This window comes from Mycteria americana, chromosome 21 (genome assembly GCF_035582795.1).
Source record: "Mycteria americana isolate JAX WOST 10 ecotype Jacksonville Zoo and Gardens chromosome 21, USCA_MyAme_1.0, whole genome shotgun sequence".
NCBI lineage: Eukaryota > Metazoa > Chordata > Aves > Ciconiiformes > Ciconiidae > Mycteria > Mycteria americana.
In genome coordinates, this window is record NC_134385.1 from 6591191 (window position 1) to 6613168 (window position 21978).

At 43.0% G+C, this 21978-nt stretch overlaps 1 protein-coding gene and 1 non-coding gene across 12 annotated transcripts in view; both read right to left on the reverse strand.

Moving 5' to 3' along the window:
• Window positions 1-429: 429 nt before the first annotated feature.
• Window positions 430-21978, reverse strand: part of PUM1 (pumilio RNA binding family member 1) — a 77950-nt gene continuing 56401 nt past the window's right edge. For 7 of the 11 annotated variants that reach the window (XM_075522422.1, XM_075522425.1, XM_075522424.1 and 4 more), the window contains 10 exons: window positions 21569-21865; window positions 19471-19707; window positions 13508-13775; window positions 12837-12966; window positions 11952-12086; window positions 10419-10556; window positions 8639-8764; window positions 7499-7620; window positions 5864-6056; window positions 430-2209 (listed from right to left, as the gene is read on the reverse strand). In XM_075522422.1, coding sequence (XP_075378537.1) covers window positions 2078-2209; window positions 5864-6056; window positions 7499-7620; window positions 8639-8764; window positions 10419-10556; window positions 11952-12086; window positions 12837-12966; window positions 13508-13775; window positions 19471-19707; window positions 21569-21865 — 1778 coding nt within the window. In that variant the 3' untranslated portion in view covers window positions 430-2077. The remainder of the gene's footprint in view (window positions 2210-5863; window positions 6057-7498; window positions 7621-8638; window positions 8765-10418; window positions 10557-11951; window positions 12087-12836; window positions 12967-13507; window positions 13776-19470; window positions 19708-21568; window positions 21866-21978) is intronic. The other 4 variants (XM_075522430.1, XM_075522426.1, XM_075522423.1 and 1 more) reach the window with 2 other exon arrangements.
• On the reverse strand, window positions 5444-5529 carry LOC142419558 (small nucleolar RNA SNORD103/SNORD85). Its single transcript, XR_012778590.1, has one exon. It is a non-coding gene; the product is annotated as a small nucleolar RNA SNORD103/SNORD85 (small nucleolar RNA).

Consider the following 21978-nt stretch of genomic DNA (forward strand, 5'->3'; position numbering starts at 1 on the left):
GAGGACGAAAGCGGCAGAGGAAAGCACGAGCAGAAGATGAGAGGTACCAGGGAACGTCATCCCCCGCCCCTCTCTGCAAGAGTTGGGGTGCTTAAAATGACCAAGAGACGGAGGGTGGTTGTTCGCCTCCCACTTACTGCCCAGAGATGGAGGCTGTGGGTGCTAGAGTTTGTTTGGGCTCTGAAGAGGTTTAGGTGTGCTCATGGGGGGGGGGGGGGGGGGGCGGAAATCCAAAGAGCCAAAAGCCCAGAGGCCAGGAGGAGGGATGGCAATAGTGGGAAGCAGCGACAGAGCGCGGGTCGCTCTGCTCGTCCTTTTCCTTGTGTATCTGCTGCTCGGAGCGGGCACAGCCGGCCTTTTGAATAAAAAAAGAGGCAAAAAGTTGTGGGGGTGGCAGGCTCTTGCAGGTGTTCAAAGCCAACACAAAGCCAGATTCCAAAGTTCTGTATTTTTCAAAATAAAGATCACACGTTGTTTAGAGACAATCTACACAAGAGTTACAAAAAATAGTCGCCCAGGCATAAGCATACACAGGTTTGTTAATTATACACATATGGTTACAAGTGTGCTTGCAAAAAAGTTCATTGGAAATATACACAAGGCTCTGTAAATGTACACCGTGTAGTGTTACAATTCTATATTCAAACAAGGAAAATTGACAGTATGTTACATTCACTTACAAGTAGACAAAATGCAAAATACAGTTCATCTTCTGTACAAAAGGGGAAGGTGATTCACACTTTACAAGGTGAAAAGGGACTCTGATTGTAAGGAAAACTAGGGGATTCTGTACTTTTGCACTTTTTGTTTCTTACTGTCACAAAATAAGCAAAACATTACTTTTTAAGATTCAAAAAAACACTATTTTGAACTGAATCATTTTTTTATAACATTTAGAAAGGATCGCTACTGTTCAACTAGGTGACAAATAAAACCAAGCATTTATTTTTTTTTTTTTAAACATTAACTAGGCTGTATAAAGAGAACATTTCCTTCAAAAGAAAAAATTTACTTCTGGTTGAAATTACAATTTACAATATACAACACTATATGCTACGACCATAAAAGGTGTGAATATACACTGAAATGCACAGGTTTTGCTAATTCTTTTTTCTTACCAAAAAACGGGTTTATGTCGATTCAAACTTCTCCACATTTACATTACAGAGGTTTACAAATGTACAATTGTACAGTCAGAAGTATGTTCCACTACTAGGGTACATTATAGATACAGATCAGACATCAAAACAAGAAAATACTACAAATTTTTATATATGTAAAGTCTACACCAAGTATACACTATATATTTATAGAAGCAAGACCAAAGCCAAGTTGGATTTTTTTTTTTTTCCTCATGCTAAATAATCAAATTGTGTCTCTCGATGTTAACAGAACAAACTGAGTAGGCAGTAAACAAGTACACCCGCCCCCCACCCCCTCGCTTTAAAAACTTTCTGGGTGTGTACCTTTTCTTCCCAAAAACGACAGCGAAGCTACCTCCTTTAGCATGTTATACTAAAAAAAAAAAAAAAAAAAAAAGCAATTAAAAAGTTTCAAAAACTTAATTCTTTTTTTTTTAAACTGAAGCTTTAGCAAGTTGAATTTTTTTTTTATTTATAAACAGCGTTAAATGTGTCGTTTGTGCCATTTAACTAAAATTCAAACTTCTTGCTGACTTTTGACTAAAAGGAGAAAAAACAGGTATTTGCAAAAAAGTTGCCTGCAAGGCAGATGAATTAAAAACGGGGTTTTTTTGTTTGTCTTCTTCAAACCAACCACCCTGAAAGTTTCCACATTTGGAATATAGATACAACAGTGAACAAAAATGTGGCCTTCCATGTACATTTGATACCTATGTACAAGTATTCTATACACCAGTAAAACAGCAGGGCAATTAGTTAATTAAAAAAAATAATTAGTACATGTTATGCATAATAAAATTAAAGAAATTTACAAAGGCTTTTCTTTTTTTAGCAGTTTAGCAACCATAAAACACGTTCTAACTGTATATTGGAATATTGTCGGTTGCTGGTTGTAGATGCCGGATGGCCAGTGAGCTCCTCCCCAGTTCCCTGCTTCAGATGATACCGTTCGGTGGCCCACAAATGGGCCCTAGGTCCACCCCGTTCTTCATGTAGTACTTCTCCAGCTTGGCCAAAATGTGTTTGCCGTAGGTGTATTTACGCAGGGTAGCGATGTGAGGCCGGATCTAGGAGATAACAGAAAAGTGAGTGAAGCTTAGGAACCCGAATTACGGCCACATCAATCCTGAGCGAGCTCTGGGTACCGTACGGTCGGAGTGCCGGGCCACAGCAGACCACCAGAAGACCACAAAAATGCCTGAAATATTAAAGTGCCATTTGCTGCAATCACCTCAATTACTGTGAACCAAGTTAATGTTCCATAACTCACTGATGTTATTTTTAGGAGGAACTTCTGGTCAAGCAGGTGGCATCGTCTTGAGCCATATTACTGGAATCCAGTTGGATCCGAGTGTGTGGATGAATACAAGGCTTTGTCCCAGGAGAGGAGGCTGGAAAGACACGGCCCCTGGGTGCTCGAGCTTCCCAAGGGTGCCCTGACACTCTGCCCCCAGCCTGGGGGCAAACACACGATGGCAGAAAAGGCATCAGGGGGGTCTAGAGGGGCTGAGCAGCTTTTGCTGAACACGAGCAGGGTCTTCTGCCTCCTTCCAGGCTACGGGCTGAACTTCACAAAGCTGCTAAACGCCTGTCTGCTGGTTTTGGCTGGGATAGAGTTAATTTTCTTCCTAGTAGCTAGTATGGGGCTAACATATGGAAACAAATGAACTGTTTTCATTTGTGCTGAAAACAGTGTTGATAATACAGAGATGGTTTAGTTGTTGCTGAGCAGTGCTGACACTAGCCAAGGGCTTTTCAGCTTCCCCTGCTCTGCCGGGCGCACAAGAAGCTGGGAGGGGGCACAGCCGGGACAGCTGACCCCCACTGCCCAAAGGGATGTTCCATACCATAGGGCGTCATGCTCAGCGTACAAAGCTGGGGAAGAAGAAGGAAGGGGGGACATTTGGAGCGATGGCGTTTGTCTTCCCAAGTCACCGTTACGTGTGATGGAGCCCTGCTGTCCTGGAGATGGCTGAACCCCTGCCTGCCCATGGGAAGGAGTGAAGGAATTCCTGGCTTTGCTTTGCTTGCGTGCGCGGCTTTTGCTTTCCCTATTAAACTGTCTTTATCTCAACCCATGAGTTTTCTCACTCTTACTCTTCCGATTCTCTCCCCCATCCCACTGGGGAGGAGCGAGCGGCTGGGGGGGCTGAGTTGCCGGCTGGGGTTCAACCAGGACAGCCTGAAAGAGCTGCTGGGGAATTTCAGCAGTCTGTTTGAAAGAGCTCCTGGGAGAGGCACGCAGTGTTCTGGGCTGAACAGCAGTTTCATTTCTGAACCTGACAATTACTATATTTATTTTTAGCAGAGAAGAGGTCTGTGGAAGCAAGCTTCGCCCGCTCACACTACTGCGCAGTAAAAGTCACGTTCAGGGCCACTGTAATGACTGTAGCCAGGGTAAAAGCACCTTTACTGCCAGAGCACCCAAACAAGGAAAGCTGGGTTTGTTGTAGTAACACCATTATGCTGCTGAAGTTCTCCTGGACAGTTTCAGAGGAAGGAGACATAAGAGCAATTCATTTTCATTACTAGAGGAGAAATATCCCACACCACTACCACGTTCCCTCAATAACACAATTACAACGGACTTTTCACTCCACGGTGGAAGCTGTAGCCAGGATGAGAAAATAGCCAGAACGTGACGTCGAGCACTGCCTGCTCCTCGGGTCGATACGTCACCGCTACCGCCTGAGCCAGGACTGCCCAAACTCCCATGGGAAATCCATCCCAAACTCACCCTATTTCATCAGCTCAGCCTCTAACCATTTAAATTCCTATTTCAGTTCAAAGACCCACCTTGTAATAATCACAAATTGCTGCCTTGGCCCTCCCCACATCCCATTTCCAAGAAGGTCTGACTGCTGCTCTGAGGAGAAGAAAAGCTCCCCAGGTCCAACAGTTCGTTCTTTGTTCATCTTCATTTCTAAGACTTTTTATTGTTTTTTTACTGACAGAACTGACTGTTAAAATTATTCTTTTTTTCTTTTTTTAAATAAAAGTGCTGCCTTTAACAATAACACAAACTGCTTGTTTGTACTTAGAGCTATTTTCACAATCCAAGAGCAACAGTCGATACACTCAGTTTTCCCAGGCTTTCATTCAGCTTGATAACGTAGCTGAAATCTTCATATTCAGTCAGTCCTATTTAGCTGTCATCCCAGTTCTATTTTTGACAACCACACTGATAACCTAATTAGCATTTTATTCAAAAGACTTTGCTTGACAGGAGAAAAGAACATGTCAGTAAAGATCATTCGTATTTTTATATTTTTTATATATATATATATATATATATATATATATATATATATATATATATATATATATATATATATATATATTAGTAAAGCTATAGGTCATTCTGCTACAGTTGAACTGCGTATATACCTTGCCATACATTTTTATTTAATTACCTTTATAATTTCTTCTGGACTAATACAGATTTTGGTTTAAAATAACTACTCTGAATGATTCCTAAACCTAAGAATTAACCTCCCTGGAGACTGTTTCAGCTGCGTGTATGTTGTTTATATACTGATCAACTACCTTGTGTAGGTAAGAATCAGCTCCCTTACACAGATAATACCCACTTCTTTTTACAAAAAAATCACTGGGTCCATTTTACTCAAGGATTCTTAAATACACTTGATTTCACTGGGCTTTGAATACCTGACGCTCTTCACTGTTCCTCTTAAAAATAAATAAATATGGGCTTTTCCAAGCCAGTGTTAGTATTTTATTTCTAATAAGAGGTCTAGCTGTAGCTGGTATTTTTCACAAAGTTACAGACCCTAAAACACGTGACTGAAGAAAATAATCTCAGTTCCACTACACATTTAAAAGTATATTTTCTCCCATTCATTACAATTATAAAGATCCGCAAATGTGACCTTTAAAAGCAGGAACATGAAGACATCACCTGATTTTTAGAGCTTCCTGCCCTTGGGGCAGCAGGCACATAGCCTTGGGAGGTAGGACTGGCTGCAATGCATAGTTAATTCCAAAATGTCTTCATTTTTGACAACTATTAAGTCCTGAAACTTATGCGTTCAAACACTGCAGCATAATGCTAAACCGTGGAAGTCTCTCATCAAAAACTTATTCAAAACTGAGAAACAGAGAATTTGATTAATGTCTCCAGGCTCAGACGCTACAGCAACGCGCCCCGCTAGCGTGGTGTCACCAGCCAGCCTGTCTGTCCCGATCAGGGCTGTAAGGCAGGGACGGGAAGTGACAAGGCAGCGCTGGCAGCCCTCAAACGCAACCAGCAGGTCCACGCTCGGGCTTCAGGTGTGTCGAGGTCTGGCTCGGCTCCACTGAGCACATAAAATTGCTCTCATCAGCGAACGCTGTTCTCAGTGAGGGCAAGTGTGTCGTCATCGCCAGACCTTCAGAGGGTCCCTCGCAAGGCACCAACCCGATGGCACTGCTGCAGCTAAGTCTTGGCATTTTTTAGCAGCGTTTGCTATGCCATGAGTGCAGAACTAGGTTACTAGGTCAGAAGAGATTGCTAGAAGCAACCAGCTAGTTTTACGTCCAAATGGCATCTCCTTATTTCACATTTTCATATTTCAGCTACTACCGAAATACACAACTTTGAAATACCTCCGTCGTTAGGAAATTCTAATGGCAAAAGCAATCATCTCAGCCTTATTTTCTCTCCGCAACCAGTGTAGCAGTGACAAGCCTTACATCCTTATCAATCGACGGCAGCTGCTTACCTTGTGCATGACAATCTTCCGCTGAGCTGGTTCTGCCACATCGATCATCTTCTGTACCACGTAGTTGGCGTACTGATCTTTCATCATGGTGTATAAGGCACTGTGAGGGCCATCATTCATACTGCACACCTCATCGATCAACATGGCACGCTCCGTACGGGAGGCGTGAGTAACGCATTTCTCCACCACGTTGCTGTAACAATAAAAGAAGGACAATCTGTGAGCACACATCATCTCTACTGGGCTCTTCATTCAACCCCAAGGAGATCTCTTGTGCTTCTACCAAGGGCAGACCATTTGGGAGAGACATAAGTGCTGGCACAGAAGTTCAGCAATGTGAAACAGAAGAGCAGTCCAAGGAACTTGGGATCTGAGTGGGAATTTGGGTAAAGGACCAGTTCAGGTTTTATTTCACCCAAATTTGTGCAACTCCACAATGATGCTGTATTTGAGATCAGCATCTGTTCTCATAGCGTGCCCTTAGAGAAGCAGATGAGTTGTTCTTTGTTTGGTTTTCTCAGTACTGGAGCTCGACAGGAATGGAGGTCCAAGGTTAGAACAACAGGGAAATGCTTATTCAGGAACGAAAGATCTTAGCAAAGGCAGAGAACTTCCAAAATTCCTGAATATATTAGATGACTAGTCTCTGCTCTCCAGAGAGCCAAGTTAAATAGGATAGATGAAAGGGGATGGAGAGTTTTGCTAGTCTTATCTTCTGCATCCCTGACTGAATCATAAAATCACCAAGTGGTTTGCCACAACTAGTGCTCAGCTCAGGGGACATCCTACACTAATTAACGCTCCATCTGGAAAGAAGTTTAGAAAAAGAAAGAGCAAGGTAAGTCAGGGAGGAAGAATCTGAAATAACAACATTAAGACCACGCTCTTCTAATTCTTGTTAATGTTACACTTCCCTTGTGTCTGTAAGTATTAAAGCACTATTTTACTAATCATTAAAATAATATTGAGCCTTTGAAGACCTCAGCCTTCATGTTCAAATGGCTAGAAACACACACAAAAGGAATTTACAAATGTGGAAAGTATTGTTTTGTCTTGACATCCACTAAGGTACCTGGATTTTGCTTCTACCCACGTGTAGCTCTAACATCTGGACTAACAACCTTGGACTGCTGCAGCTTCCCTAAGAGGATATCGTTATGCATGTGTCTCAAAAAGGACTGTGAGACTTGGCATATAAAAAGCACAGATTATTCTGTGAAAAGTGGGATGAAAAAGAATTGTTGCTACATTAATTTCCCAAACTCCCTTGTGGCTTGACACAGCATCCCAGAGGCAGTGAAATGCTCTGATGGCATGTTATTATCCAAGGGATAGCGACCACTTAAACACCAAAACAAAACAAAAAGCCAATACACACAAAAACCCTTGGTCAAGTTCAGGAACTTGGATTAGAGCTACTCTTCTACATCTTCATCCTCCTTCATTGCAAGTAAAACTTACCTTGCCAGTCACTCATCCCAGTCTACAAGCAGTTATAAATAGCACTCTGTTGTTAAGCAAAAAGTTATTTTTGCCTCCTTTCACCTACCTACACCCCACCCCTAACTCTTCTGCAACTCCAGCATGTGTCCATGCTCCCACGGGGCGTGGAGACTTTAAGGAACAAATTCATACCTAGCAAATTTATGTTGACTCAACACGAGCACGTTGCCTCTAATTTCTGCTACAATCTTGCTCTTATCCTCAGGCCGACCATGTTCTAGTACATGCTGGATAACATAGTTCCCATACTGATCCTGTTTGAGAGACAGCAGAAGTGTGTGACAAAACGTGGACAGGAACCATTAATATCAAACTAGTTCCCCATGTGCATTAAGATTTACAAACTTGAACTAAACACTAATCAAAATATCTACTGTATAAATCATGTAAATACTTTCTACTTCTACAAAAACGTGCATTCTAGAGTTTTACCAGGAGGTAAAATACTACATCTTTGTACCAATTATAAAACACAAAACAATTTCCTTGAACATGAAATGTCAATACTCTGCTTATTTCAAGTTTCTTTGCTTTCTCCAGGTTCAAACATACCAAATCACATGTCCTGGAGGGCCGCACCATGGTTCTAGCTATGGGAGACTGTCCTTATGCCTGTTCATATTCTGAATGTGTGTATATTCAGGTCACAAGATACATATTTTCCCCGTTCACAATACCAGAGGCATGACCCAATGCCTCACCTCCATGCCCAACCTCTTCCCATTTTCCATGTGCTAAATACGTGAGCATACAGGACAGGGTTCATTTGCTGTTATATCCATCGTGCCCCAACACCAGAATCCTAGAAAAACAAGTTCTCGGAAGGACTGCAAAGAAAAGGAAAGGCAGCCAGGAAGGGGGTGTGCATAAACCCAGCACATTTTAAGAACCCCAGTTACCTGGCATTTTCTTTTCCTAGAATTAACCAGCTCTTCGCCTCAACTCCCTTAAGATCTTACTTGCACTGTAACTTCTGGTGTGAAGCATTAGGACACGCACCCATGCAATACTTAAGATCCTTTTCAAAAAGGAAAGTAACTACAACTTGGATACCTGCTGGATATTTGCACATAGCCAAAACAATTAGTAGCGATGCATTTCTTGTCTGCCATGTTTCTTCCCATTCCTCCTCAGGAACAGAGTCCCCGTGTTCAGAGGACCCCAGCAGCACTACAGCTGCAGCCCCAAATAGGCTGCCAGGAGCTTTCCTAACACAAAGCAGTAACCGAGAAGCATCTCACAGCACCCACATTCCCCCCTTCCCACACTGACCTGAACAAGCTGCTCGGTGTGTTGGTGAAGTTCCTCCAAGATGGGAAGGGTCTGCTCAGGAAGACAGTGCTCGAGGATCCTCTGGATCACACGACAGCCATATGGATGTGTAGACAACGCAAAAACCTGCGTTCAACAAAGACAGGCAAGCACAGGCAGCAACACATCTGTTAGTCTTTGTCAATCCTAGAAACCTTTTGGAATTAAATGAACACATGGTGGTTTTTCCCAGGCATGGCAGGTAATGCCAGCTTGCAGCACGGCAGCTCCAGATAGCATGAACTGAAACTGGAAACATCTGTTCCCCACTGCCACAGGACTAACTGGGTGATCGCAGGCACATCACATCCCTACCTGTGCTTCAGCTTCCCCATTCGTGAAACAGGAAAACAAAGGCTGAAGCCTCTTGATTAATAAAAAGAACACTGGGACAGCCAGGCATTATTAGAAGCTGTGTTAAAACACTGTTTCAGAAGAATAAATCCAGCATACTGTTTGCCAGCTATGTATTTTAAGCTATGTAAGAAATGGTATGAACCAGAAAGGTTAAAAATGCTCAGCAGAGGATTTTCCTCAACTATTTGGATTTGTTTAAAATCCTTAACTGTGCTTAGGAGGAGTGACAACAAAGAACCTTCTTTCTCATTTCTAACAGATCACCAAATCTGTTGGTAAGAACACAACACATTTTATTATTGCTGTACGGTTTTCTGTCTAAAGCACAAAGTCCTATTCGGTTGCTTAACAAAAGTTCCAAATCCAAGCACTGAAGTTAAATTGTCAGTCTACAAATTTTTAATAACTATTGAGTAAACTGTGCAGGAAAACAGGACTTGAAGTGCAATTAACTGCAGAAAAATACTCTTGAGGTGGTAAGTTTAATCTGTCATACGAAAGTTCAGATGAAACTGTGATGGCTGGTCAAAGAAATGTCGGTGCCATCAACCAAGTTCCCAGAGGTATTTCTGCCTCGCCTAACTCCCTCGTGGAAGGTCCAAAGCTAAACTAACCAGCAAATCTGTTGAGCAAGTTTCCAGCTAGAATCCTGCTTGTTTTGACATAGCCAAGCAAGTCCCCGCTTTCATAGCTGTTCCAGGAGCAGCCAAACTAATAAAGCCTGGTTCTTGCTACAATAGCCCCAGGCTATCCTCACATCCCTGTGGCAAAACCCTCAATACTTCAAAGTCCCTCTCCAAAGCCAATGAAGTTGAAAACACCCAAACCAGCGCTTTTGTAATGGAAGACAAGCTGACTACAGGCAGAATGAAGCCAGCTACACAATTAATATCCAGGACATCAATTCAGGAGAGGATACCAAGAAAAAACTGGGAGAATGAAGCCCAAGTAACTGCCCTTTTCTAGATGAAACTCATGTTTTTCCCCTGGTCCAAGACCCTTGGGAAACAGCAGTCCTCTAAGCCGTCCTCACAGAGAGGATCATAATGAAAGTTTACTATGCCCACCACAAAACTCTGCTCACCACCTTTGCTGTGAAGATGGATTAATGAGAGGCTTCTTTTCCCCTCCATTAGTCAAAAAAATACTTGATGTTGCAGGAAAACAGATTTTTACAAGGATGCTTTACTGTGATACACCTGCACAAAAATGATAACAGGGACATGACCAAAAAGTTTCTAGGCTCCCTAACGTTGCTGCAGAAACCTTTCAACTGATGCTTGCTAAAATTTAAAATATTTGAACAAGTTAGACTATTCACGCTATTCAAAGCAACATATAAGAATACAAAGAATGAGAGTCAGTATCTCGGTTAAGGACTTACCTGTCCCTTAAACGCATCAATGATAAACTGCAGGGACTGAGGCTGCACACACTCAATACACTTCTGCACCACATGATTACCATTCTGGTCTTTCACGCACTTCAGGACATGGCCATCCAGCTCCCGTACCATCTCATTCTATTAGGAGGAGAGAAAGACAAACAGAAAGCACCACCAGGATTCACGGCTGATAAATGCAAAGTTTTCACTGCTAAACGTGGTAAAGAATATGAAAAGGTATGAAGGATGCACTGATGTATTTCAAACTGGGAGTTTTCCAGTGGCCAAGTGCTGAGATGAAGCCTGCTGTGCTACAGAAACCACCAAGAAAAATACTATTACGAAATCACGACGAAGCACTCATTTCATTAAACATGAGAGTCTTCTTACAAGTTAAGTATCCAAATTTAAGAAATTTTACAGATACACCACTTTACTGTGCATCCCCCATTCCCTCCTCTGCTCCCCTGAAAGAGAAAAAAAATCTAAAATGCCCAAACTTCACAAGCTTTTCGGGTATCAGCTTCATAAGTCACTAAAATGGGCTCAGCACTGGGATAAGAACTTGCTAGTATTTTACATAGGCAAGGTAATATTGTACGATAATTAAGGAAACCAAGAAGGTAAGGTTTAGATGTGACTAAAGTAACACACATGCAGGCTAAGAGATTCACAATTGGAAAACAGAGAATGACAGTTCTTGGGAATTTAATGACAATACAAAATTGGATGAGTTCAGTTTTGCAACTGATACAAACCCAGGCATTTCAGGAGTACAGCATACTCAAAAATACCATTCTGAAAGAAGACAATCGGTAAATCCTCAGACCAGAAGTGCCAGAGTTTGGGTCACCACCCTGCCGACACGTGTGTCGGCAGCTTAGCCCAGGCTCGACCTAAAGGGAACGTGCATTCCTAAAGCCCGTTTCAGTTTTTTAATTTAATAACCTACATTGAGATTCTTGTATTACAATTCCTAACACCTTTATTAGCTAGCTTGCCTAGCATATTTTTCATCTTAATTCATTGTTCATAACACCCTAGAGGAATTCCTTTATTAATGAGCTTTGAGTGGGACTCTGGCTATCATCCACATCTCTCCAATGCCAGGCCTGGCTCGACAGGAACTAGGAGCTCCTCGTACATCTCACTGCAGGAAAGCACAATATTGACCCACATATCAAAGCACTGATATCTCAGTGAATATTAAAGGCAAAACTCTGGCACTGCTTCCTTCAAGGGATTTAAAAGTATCTTCCAATTCACTATTATTCTCAGTTTCCCCTACATACATAATCTGATCTCAGGGAATTAACAGAGAACCAACACCATTGCCAGTTAAGTGGAACAAGGAGATAACAATGAGACTCAAGAATGGTGTCACAAACTTATCATGCACATAAAACGTAACAAACATGCCATAAACCAAACCAAAAGAACAACCAGCCACAAGAGGAACAGAAGGTCGCAGTTCAGGTCACCAAACGGCAAGGAACGTTAAACATCAAGAAGAAAGTTAAAATTGAAACTTACAATTACCTGCTGGTCTGGGGGAATAAACTCAAGGGCCTTCTGGATCACCCTACAGCCGTACATCTGCAGAGCCAGGGACAGAACATGCCCACGGATACGTTCTGCCAAAGCTAACTTCTGTTCCAGGCTGCCAAACTGGGGAGATGAAAACCAATCACTACAAGCACAAAACCCTCACATGGCCAAGCGGCACAGCAGCCCTCCCACGCTGTCCAGCTGAAGTGCTAAACAAACACCGTGCCTACTGAAAAGAAAGAAAATACCAACCACACCTCAATGGACGTGAACAGGCACAAGCCAGAGGTCTGTTCTGTGGCAGAGACATGCCCGACACAGGTGAAACAAACTCCAGAGTCAAAGGTGCTGGAGCCGCCAGGGTGACATGTGCCAGTTCACTAACCCTTGACAGGGTTGCTGTAAAATTACTGCATAAAAGAACCACCAAGGCTTGGTGGAGAAGGAACAGACCAGTTTCAAGAAGGAGAGATGAGCGTCTGCCCAACCTCCTGGTATGAAAACACAACACTTTGTTCCAGTGGATGCTGTTCACTGGAAAAGTTTCTTTTGTTCCTAAATACGTGAGTACTGACAGCTCAGCACAGCATCCCGGAAAAGTCTTGTTGGACCTACATCTCCTGGAAACGTTGCTATTTATTCCTACACCTTTTGCATCTCAAAGCAAAGTGTTACTTTTCAGATGAATCTTTACGAGTCCCACACCTCAGTCACCCCAACAGGAATGATGCAGCAGCCTGTGGGGAGCAGATGACATCAGTGCTGACAGATATCCATCGTTTTAGCCAAAAAGCAGGATTTCTATGAGCTCATCCAACACCTCAGGACAGCAGGCATCTGAGTAAGACTTGCAGGGGAATGCAGACTTACTTCAAAGAATTTCTGGATGACATAATTTCCAAATACATCGACCATCAACTGATAAGCTGCCTGGAGGATCTCGTTGAACACAAGCTGACGTTCTGCTGGGGTAGCACGCTCCAGTTTCAGCTGAATAAACCTGAAAAACAGGGCTGGTGTGATGCCACTGGCATATATGCGTGCAACACATTTGTTAATACAAATCCATTCAAAATCTTCATACACTGAGCTCTTACAAAACAAAAATCTTTAAAACACTTTTGCCCTATCCAGCTATCTGAAACCTCAGGTGGTCGCAGCCACGAGGTCCATGGCCACAAGTCATTGTCGGTACCCCAAAAATCTCCTCATTCCAAGCAAAGCACATCTCAAGAGAGTAATACAGCAAGGTCTTGGGTCCAGGCGGCTCTTTAAAATGAGTTAAGCTATGCCAATGGGACTAGCAAGCAAATTACGAAGCAAGCAAGCTCCTCTTTAGAGGAGGGACGCCCACTATCAGCACGTGTACCCAAACAATCTTTAAAAAGAAGAGTGAGAACGTTATGCTACTTGGCTTTTCACACCTCCTTTTCCCTGTTCCGCCTCTCTCTGCTTCAGGACATGACATAAGCCGCAAATGACGCTACCTCAAAGAGCAGCTGCCCCAAAATCTTGCCATAGCACAAGGTTTTTAATCCCACCTGGATCCATGCTGATCTTGGGAGAACTCCATGATGTGACCAGCAATCTCCCTCAGTTGTAAATTAGGGTACCGGTTATTGCGAAAGTCTTCAAGCAGCCTGCTTCGGCCAGAGGGCATAACATCAGACATCCCATAGCGCAAGCGAGATGAAGGGAAGAGCGTACTGCTGGGGCTGAAGAGGCTGGAGGCACTGCTGGCGCTGCGGTACTTGGCTTCAGCTCCAGGAGCAGCAGAGATGTAACGGCCGCTCCCGTTTGTGAGCCCTCCTGCAAGTCATAAAAACAAGGGTATTTCACAAGGTGAACTACAGCGGCCGAGGGATTAATTTACAACCTGTGCATGCCATTTTACTTCTAATTACTCCTCTTCCACCGAGATGGGTTTCTGACATGGTTCAACTAGGAAGTATTCTCAACTATGCTAAGTGAGATGCCCCCAAAATAATTTAGATGGGGACGTGTTCAAGCATAGTTCCTTAGCATGGCACCGTTGTATCATTAGGATCAGCTACAGATTCAGCAAAGAACAGACTGTAACAACTTCTGTTCCTCACTCTGTGTCGAAACTGTCTAAACCAGACAAATTGTCAATTCCACCACTTGCTAACTTGCTGTTTCTAATTACCTTATCCTCCATCCTCAGTTTTTTTTCCACCTATCCTGCTGCCATGCAAAGGACTGACTTAAAAGAAGCATGCTGAGGGTGGGGACAGAACTAAGGCAAAATTAGATAAGAAAAAGGCAGCAAGAAGCAAGTACAAAAATTTTGGATATAAAAAACCAAATCACTATTACATACAGGTAAATAACAATAAATTTAAAAACGATAAATAAACACTTTAAAAAATCCTGTGCTTTCACAAACGCCCTAAAGATTTTCATTTGCGTTAAGACAGCTGCTGAGTTACCCAGTAACACGTATGGGGAACAGGTAACTTCATCATATAGTTAGCAAACCGCAAGCGTTGACAGGAACCAACTTAAACCTTTAAACACTGTTTCCTTGCCTGTAATTTTTCGAAATTTGCTTCAGAGCTATGGCAGAGGACTCTTCCCTTTCTTGCAGGGCTCGGGATCCCTCTGCTGGTCAGAGACCGCAAGACGCCTTGAGCGAGTACAGTTTTTCCTGGGTGGGACAAAGTCCTCCCAAGAAAAATGTTCTTATCGCATGGGAACCTGCCACCTGAAAGGCCAAGGTGAGGCAGCGAGGGCAAGCCACCTGAAAAAAAACCAGCTGCAAGAAGTCTTTGCAAAGGAGGGAAAATCTTCAAGGCAAACATCGGTAGGGCTGTCTGCAAAGAGAACAGACCTTCTGGCAGCCGTGCACTTGTCATAAGTGTCTGAAATAAAAATATTAAATAAAATAAAAAAAGAGCTGAGTGAACTGCACTCCTGTGCCATCAATGCCTGAAGGAAGCTCCTGTGCAGGAAACACTATATGAGAATTAAGTATCTGATAATGGCTTAATTAAGTTCCCCTGTCTCCGAGGTGGGCAAATGTCTTCTGACTTCTCCAGAGCTGGTGCCAAACCTCGAGGAGAAGGAGACGTGAGAGCTTCTTGTTCACATCTTTCTTATGCTGCCTTGCCAATAGCATGGCCATCATCTTCTCTATCTACCTGACTTCTTAATTAAGCAAGAACTCCGAGAAGTGACCAAGTGATATTCCTTACTGCTGGAAGGACCAGGATATTCAAAAGAACAGTAAATCACCTCTCAGATAAAGGAAATCCAACAGCAACAAGCTGAGCAACAGCGTACTGAGCAACAGCGTACAGCGTTTGCCATTCCAAGAGCTCAGAATTACCACTTGTTTTTTGAAAGCCTGGAGCAAGTAAGAGTCATAGCACTAACGCGCTGAAGTGGAAAACCAGTTCCTGATTGTCTGCAAATGGCTGTAAGAGGAAAGGGTTTAGCACTCACACTGTTATCACCTATGCCTTATCTCTTAGTCAAGAGGGAAAGCACAGTTTGTACAGACAAAGTCTTCTTTGTCAGAGGTTTTCTGAGAAAAACCTTCTGGCCTTTTTGGAGATTCAAAATAAACCACGAATTAGTCCAGTTTTCTACCCGTCTCTCTCTCTTCTGATGGAGATGCTGACTGCAGGTCTCCCCATACGGTGTTCAACATATAAGAGACACCATGTGGGGGACGGTTTCCTACATCAAGCAAGCGCTTCTGAAACCCACCCGTCAACACCAAAGGCCAGAAACCTTGGAGCACCTCAAGTTTCTTTATGCCAATGTGTGGCTGGGAATACAGTGACTTTGCCAGATGCCAGACTTCAGTGGGATCTTACCAATAACTGCAATGAAACAGCTCCTTGTTCAAGGGCAGTACACGGAAGCTGGAAGCTCCCAAAGCTCATAGGGCAGAATAAAGGGGCAAAAACCCCAAAGAAGGGACAGAACTCCTGCAAGATGTTGGCGTTGATTGTTTCTCCTGTGTCCTCAGCCACAACAAACTTCAAAAGGGGGTCTGCCAACTGTGTAGAGACATCTTATCGTGCTAACACCACGCTGCCCGTGCAAAGCACTTGGCACCCACATATGACAGCAAACCAGTGCTGTATGCACTCCACAGAGGTTGTATAGAAGGGAGAGATGTGCTGTGGTTCTGTGTCTTGAATATATCGACCATATTTTCTTAGAAGTGTCTGGGATATGTCAGGAAAAATCTGTATCTGGGGAGGACAAAGTGGACAGACTCTATCCTGGGGACTCCAAAGCGGACGCATTACTCAGACTCACGCCGTGGCCGTAAAAACTGAGCGTTTCCTATTTTGAAAGGGTAAGTCATCTTCTCCATGCTGCTGGGACACTTGAGACAGACATTAACATGAAAGAATGACTGATTTCAGGGAAAGAAAAGGACAATGAAAGGATGAGTCAAAAAGAAAACACAGGGGAAGAGATACAAAGGCTGCTGTCTGAAAACAAAGCACTTCTTAAGTAAGCTTCCAGGGGACTTTTACAAGGCTCTCAAATTGCGCTGCAATGCAGGAGTTCCTGGTATGAGAAATGCCGGAACAATGGGGAAAAAAGGAAGATGAAAAGATGGCTCAGAGAACGCAGGCGGAGAAGACGTCCCTGCTGCTCTCCCCGGCGAGGGCTCAGCGCAGAGGCACCAGGCAGCGCCTGCGCAGCCGAGGGGACCCCACTGAGGGGACCCCACTGCCTCCCCGGGGCTGGGAAGGGCGGGAGCCAGCAGCCCCCGAGACAGCCCCCAGCGCCACTGCCCCAACCTGCCACCCCACGCAGCCCAGTGCCGCCGTGTGCCACCAGCCGCCCCGGGAGACGCAGCCCTGCAGCCCTCCCAGTCGGTCCCAGCTAACTGGTTATCCCCTCCCAGCCAGTTTTCCCAAAGACCCTCTAATAAATTACATTCCCACGTGCATGTATCAGCTTCCTCCCACCGATCCTGCCTTTTAAATTACAGGCTGACTACAGTATGGGGCAGCTCTCTCCCAAGCAGCTCCCGCAAGAAAATCATAAAATTAAAATAATTACTTATCCGCTGCAAATCCCGATCCCCATTCCAAACTGGGAAAACCCACGGTTGGACACATTCAGCCCCAGGCTGCAGCGTGGTAAGTGTTTCTATTGGGAGCATGCCAGCTACACACACAAGGGCTGACAAAAACTGCTTGTGGGTCTACACAGACTGTGAAGTGCGACCTGGCTAAAATTAAATTTTATAATTTTAAAAAAATTTATTTAGTAATTTATAATTCTATAATTTTCATCAATGCTGGGGAAGAAAAGGGCCCCTGCTGCTTTAGCACCCAAAAGTGCATATTTATTTACAGTTGCTTTATCCCAGCTATGCACAGTTGCATATGTTGCACACACCTTGGAGTTTAAAGGATGTATTTAGCTCAGCCTTCCTCCTCCAGTAGTTCTTTTTGTAAGAAGTGGCTGCATGGTTATTTCAGGTACTCGTGACTGCCCAGACGTTTCACAAGGTCACTTTACAACACCAGAAAAAAAACCTAGCTTGATAAATACACACCATTTTTCACAGCTATGAGCTTTCAGAAAGCCCGAAGAGCCGGAGCTCCATCTTTACACACAACACCAACCCAACCAATGATTGACTTGCGCATCCATGGGACGTGACAAAGTCAAACCCACAACTTGCACTGCATTTAACCACAGATTTGCTGACTGCAAGTCAGATTTAATGCCAGCTTCTTATGTCATTGTGTAACCCTGAAATCAAAGTTACTTGAAGTGACTCCCCCAGGTTGTCTCCCCCCACGTAACACAGTGGTAGGACATGGTTCTAAACCCAACTGCTCTAATTTTCCCTTTTTGCAAACAACACGTTTGGGTGTTCCCATCTGCCCTTTCATTTTTAGTTATTTAGAAATAATCCTCGCCCTCTTTATCACAAACTACTTCTGATATTGCTCCCAAATAGAAGAGGAGTCAGCCTCAAGCTTCTTATAAGGAAAAACAATGCATGTCTTATGTCTTCCACTGCAGGTGAAAGAGAACCTAAATTAAAATGACCTTTTACGGATTTCGAGGTGAAAAACACACAAATGCAGAGCTATTCTACACGAGATTTTTCTTGCAGCATTACCAAGCACGAAGTCAGCCACGGAGGAAACCTGGCTACAAGGAGAGGAGTATTTTGTCAAGATGGGAAGACCCACGCTAACTGCTCTGGGGCACAACCCGTTTATGTAAATGGTAACTCCGCTTTCTTTCCAGAGTTTGTTCTCAAACAGATTAACCTTTCTCTGATCCAGTTTTTAAGATTCATTCTTTTGTTTGCCTGCAGGGGCAACCGACTTTTTCTAGTGCCAGATTTGGAATCTGGTTAGTCCTCAGCATTAATTTATTGTAGCTATTTAACTGTCAGCTTAAGGACTGTACAGCTGCATAAATAAAGCTAAAAACCCTTCCAATTCTATTAAAGCTCTGAACAAGGAAAGATGGTAAATCTGAACTTGATCTCAAAAAATCGTATTTATTACTAGTCCATGCTAACCTTTAGCCAGCATCAAATTTAACACATGTGCATGTAATACACATGATAAATACAGTATTTGATGAGTGTGTATATGCATGGAAAACTGTTCTGATAACCAAAAGTTTTGTTAAATCCAGACAGATACAGGACAGCACCAAAATAAAGTGATTTTTTGAGCAAGTACTAAATTATCTGGTGCAGATGCAACAAATATCCTATCTTGTTTGTTTGAGGCCTGGAAATGAACACTTCAGGAAGTTCAGATGAGCATTACTTTATTATTTAATATTTGCTTTATTTTAAAGGTTTACTTTATTATATGTAAGAGCTCTGGGCCAACTAGAAGCTCTTCCAGAAGATGTAGCTTGCCGAAAGTAACGTATCTTACCAAAATTAAGAAACCTCTCCCATGCACTAAGGCGCTTTTGACAAGGCCACATTGATGGCAAATTTTCAAAAGCAAACTCACAAAATCCTCAGCTAAAAGCTAAGTACTGCTCCAGATAACATCGCATATTTTGGTTAAAAGAAGAAACTGTATTCTAAGCTCATTAATTTATTATTGAAAACTTAACGGGTATTTTAAAACATTTGACAAGTTTAAGGATGAGCCCTATGTATCCATTTTATTCAAGGATAACAAACAATTGGTGCTGCTACCGAGATCTGCGTGAGAAAAACAGTTTGTTTTTCAAACACTGGGAAATGTTATCCATAATTTAGAGATTATGGATCATGGATACAAGATTATGGAAACAAGGAGGCAATGCAGAAAACTTCCTGTTCAAGAGCTGAATTACTGCGAGAGACAAACACGTAACATAGATGCTACAACTCCTAGTTCAGTGTTTTGCCAACTTCTTCTGCAAAAGCAGGGACCCTGCCACCAGAACAAGAGCAGCAACTCGGCAGCAGGTATCTCACCAAGGGAGAGCAGAGCAGTAACCTGCAGTGCTGGGACAGTGGCACTGTGGCTCTTACCCAGGTTTAAACTTGAAGATGATCCATGTGAAGATAAGGAAGGTGGTGGAGTCTGAGAGTGGCCAGGTCCTTGGCTGGGCAGAGGCATTCCCACAGGTCCAGGAGAGGAGGAAAACCCAAGGCCATTATAAAAACTGTGTCCTATAGGTGTCAAACTGCTGGATGTCCTCTTGTACAGGTCACTGCTCCCTGTAAGGGAGTCTCGGCGGGAGCCACTGCCCGTGTTGGAGTTAGCGACTGAAAAGAGGAAGAGAGTAAAATTGTGTGACGTCAACAAGCTGCCCGAGACAACTGGATCGCTGGAGAGCCAGTACAGCGGCACCTACTACAACTGCATTGCACCAGGCTGGTGTTTTCCTAAGGGTGTTGCATGTGCCCAAATGAAATGCACTAATTAAAACCACGTTGTTAATGATCAAGCAGAAATCCTCAGTTTAAAAAATTAGCTTGAATCCCGTCTTTGCATTTATAGTTTTGTAGGTTTTATACCAATAGAACACATGAGTAATACAGCTCCAAAAATCTACAAGCAGAAAGATCAAGAAGCTAAAAGTCTACCTGAAGGAAGTGTCAGAATGAAACGACAGCGAACACGCTGGCTGGTGGGCACAAACACTTAACGCTTTGCTTCTGAACCTTCAGAAGGTTCGTATACTTCAAAGCTCTTTCCCCTAAGCATATCACTTAGTTTAACAGAAGATATTAGATCACCCTACAAGCATTGCCTCGTATTTATTCTTTGGCTATTAGAGCTAAAACAAATCCAACATGAGATTTTATCTATTCATGTTTACTTAAGAGCATGTACAGCTTCATGTACATTTGCTTGAAATCTTTGTGCTCACCTTTCATTATATCAGAAAACAGCTCCTGTTTGCACCAAGCTTTATTGAGATGGAAATCAGAATTCAATTTAACACATAAACTCAACATTTTTTTGAGGAGTTGTCTTGATAGTCGAATACAAACTCTTCAAATGCACTGTCAGCTTGAGGGGGGGGATCAATTTTGCATTAAAATCTTGTTTAATAAACAGTGAAATTGTTAACTGTAATGAACTAATCATTCTTCATGACTGCACACAAGTTCTAGAAGCAACAGCCTCACATTTTTATTCATCGATTGAGGGAAAACAAGTTTGTGCATCTTGGCATTGAGCAAACTAGTAATTGAATTCAATTAGTTAAATAAACTGAAGTGAAGAAGCGAATGCTGTGTTTACCTGAATCCAAGATGGTTCAAATTCTCAGGCTGGGTTTAAGAAAAATATTTAGAATAACTTTTATTTAAAACTGTGATTTGACACAGTATGTCCCTCAGTCTTTTCTGACAGAGCAGGTTCAAAAGGCAAGTTTTAACTTGCCCTTCACACTGATGAAAGCAGGAAAGTTCAGGACATAATTACTACCTCTGAGACTAAGCAGTAATTAAAACCATTGTTCTACTTCAAAAAAAAACAAATCTAAGGAAAAAAACCCAACCCACAGACATCTTTCTGGTTTGGTTTTATTCTGAAAAAAAATCTTTGTCTCCAACTGCCTAACAAACAAATCAAAACAAACCATGTATGTAGCATTTCTTGCAACCACAGTAAGTGACTTTTTTTGGTGTATGATAGAAACAATTCCCAGAATAAAGCGTGGAAACCACCTCAGATCAGCTTTTTTAAAATCGTGAAAAGTTACTTAGTCATTATTCTGAGGTAAGAGTTAGCACACGGATGAATACCACTCTGGAGCCAATTCCTGTTTGTCCGGTATCTCCATCAAGCACATGCAGGTTAAAGGCAAGGAAATTCAAAGCTGTTTAAAAACTTAATCTGTAGCGACAAGGGGACAACCGATAATGTGTGCAACAAAACAAATTTGGTACTTCTAATATATCATCTAGTAAAAGAAGTTTCACCAGAAAGCACTGCAGATTTTGAAAGCCAAAGTAGTCCCCAAAGGAAAATTTTCATTTAACCTCAGACGGATGAAGAGGAGGGCTCAGCAGCTCGGTGCACCAGTGCCAGCTCCAGCGGCTCACAAGCCCGCTAGCTACATGTGGAGCTATCTGCTTCTCTCCTTTTTCCCTGCGAAGAAGCTCCTGTTCTTACCTGCTGTCCCAAAGCCTCCCAGCGCAGACCCCAGCGTGGCACCAAGAGAGCTGCTGCTTCCGAATCCCAGGGAAGTGTTGGCAGGCTGGGCAGAGCCCTGAGAAAAGAGTGAGCTGCTCTGGGAATTGCTGCTGAGAGAGTTGTTGCCGTAAAACGAGCTGGATGCCAGGTTGTTGGTGGGCTGCTGCTGGGGCTGGGGTTGGGGCTGCTGAGTTCCTAGAGGGCGAAATGGTCCGTTTGTCGTTCCTGCCAGGCCACCCGCTGCACCGTTGGCCGAAGCTGCGGCCGCTGCAACTGCTAGAGAGAAAGTAATTGGAAGCATAGACTGAAAAATCCATTTTTGTAGCAGTTTTGGAAGTTAAAACTTAGCAGGTTCCTTTTATTTACTATAGATTTTTTTCTTTCCTCTC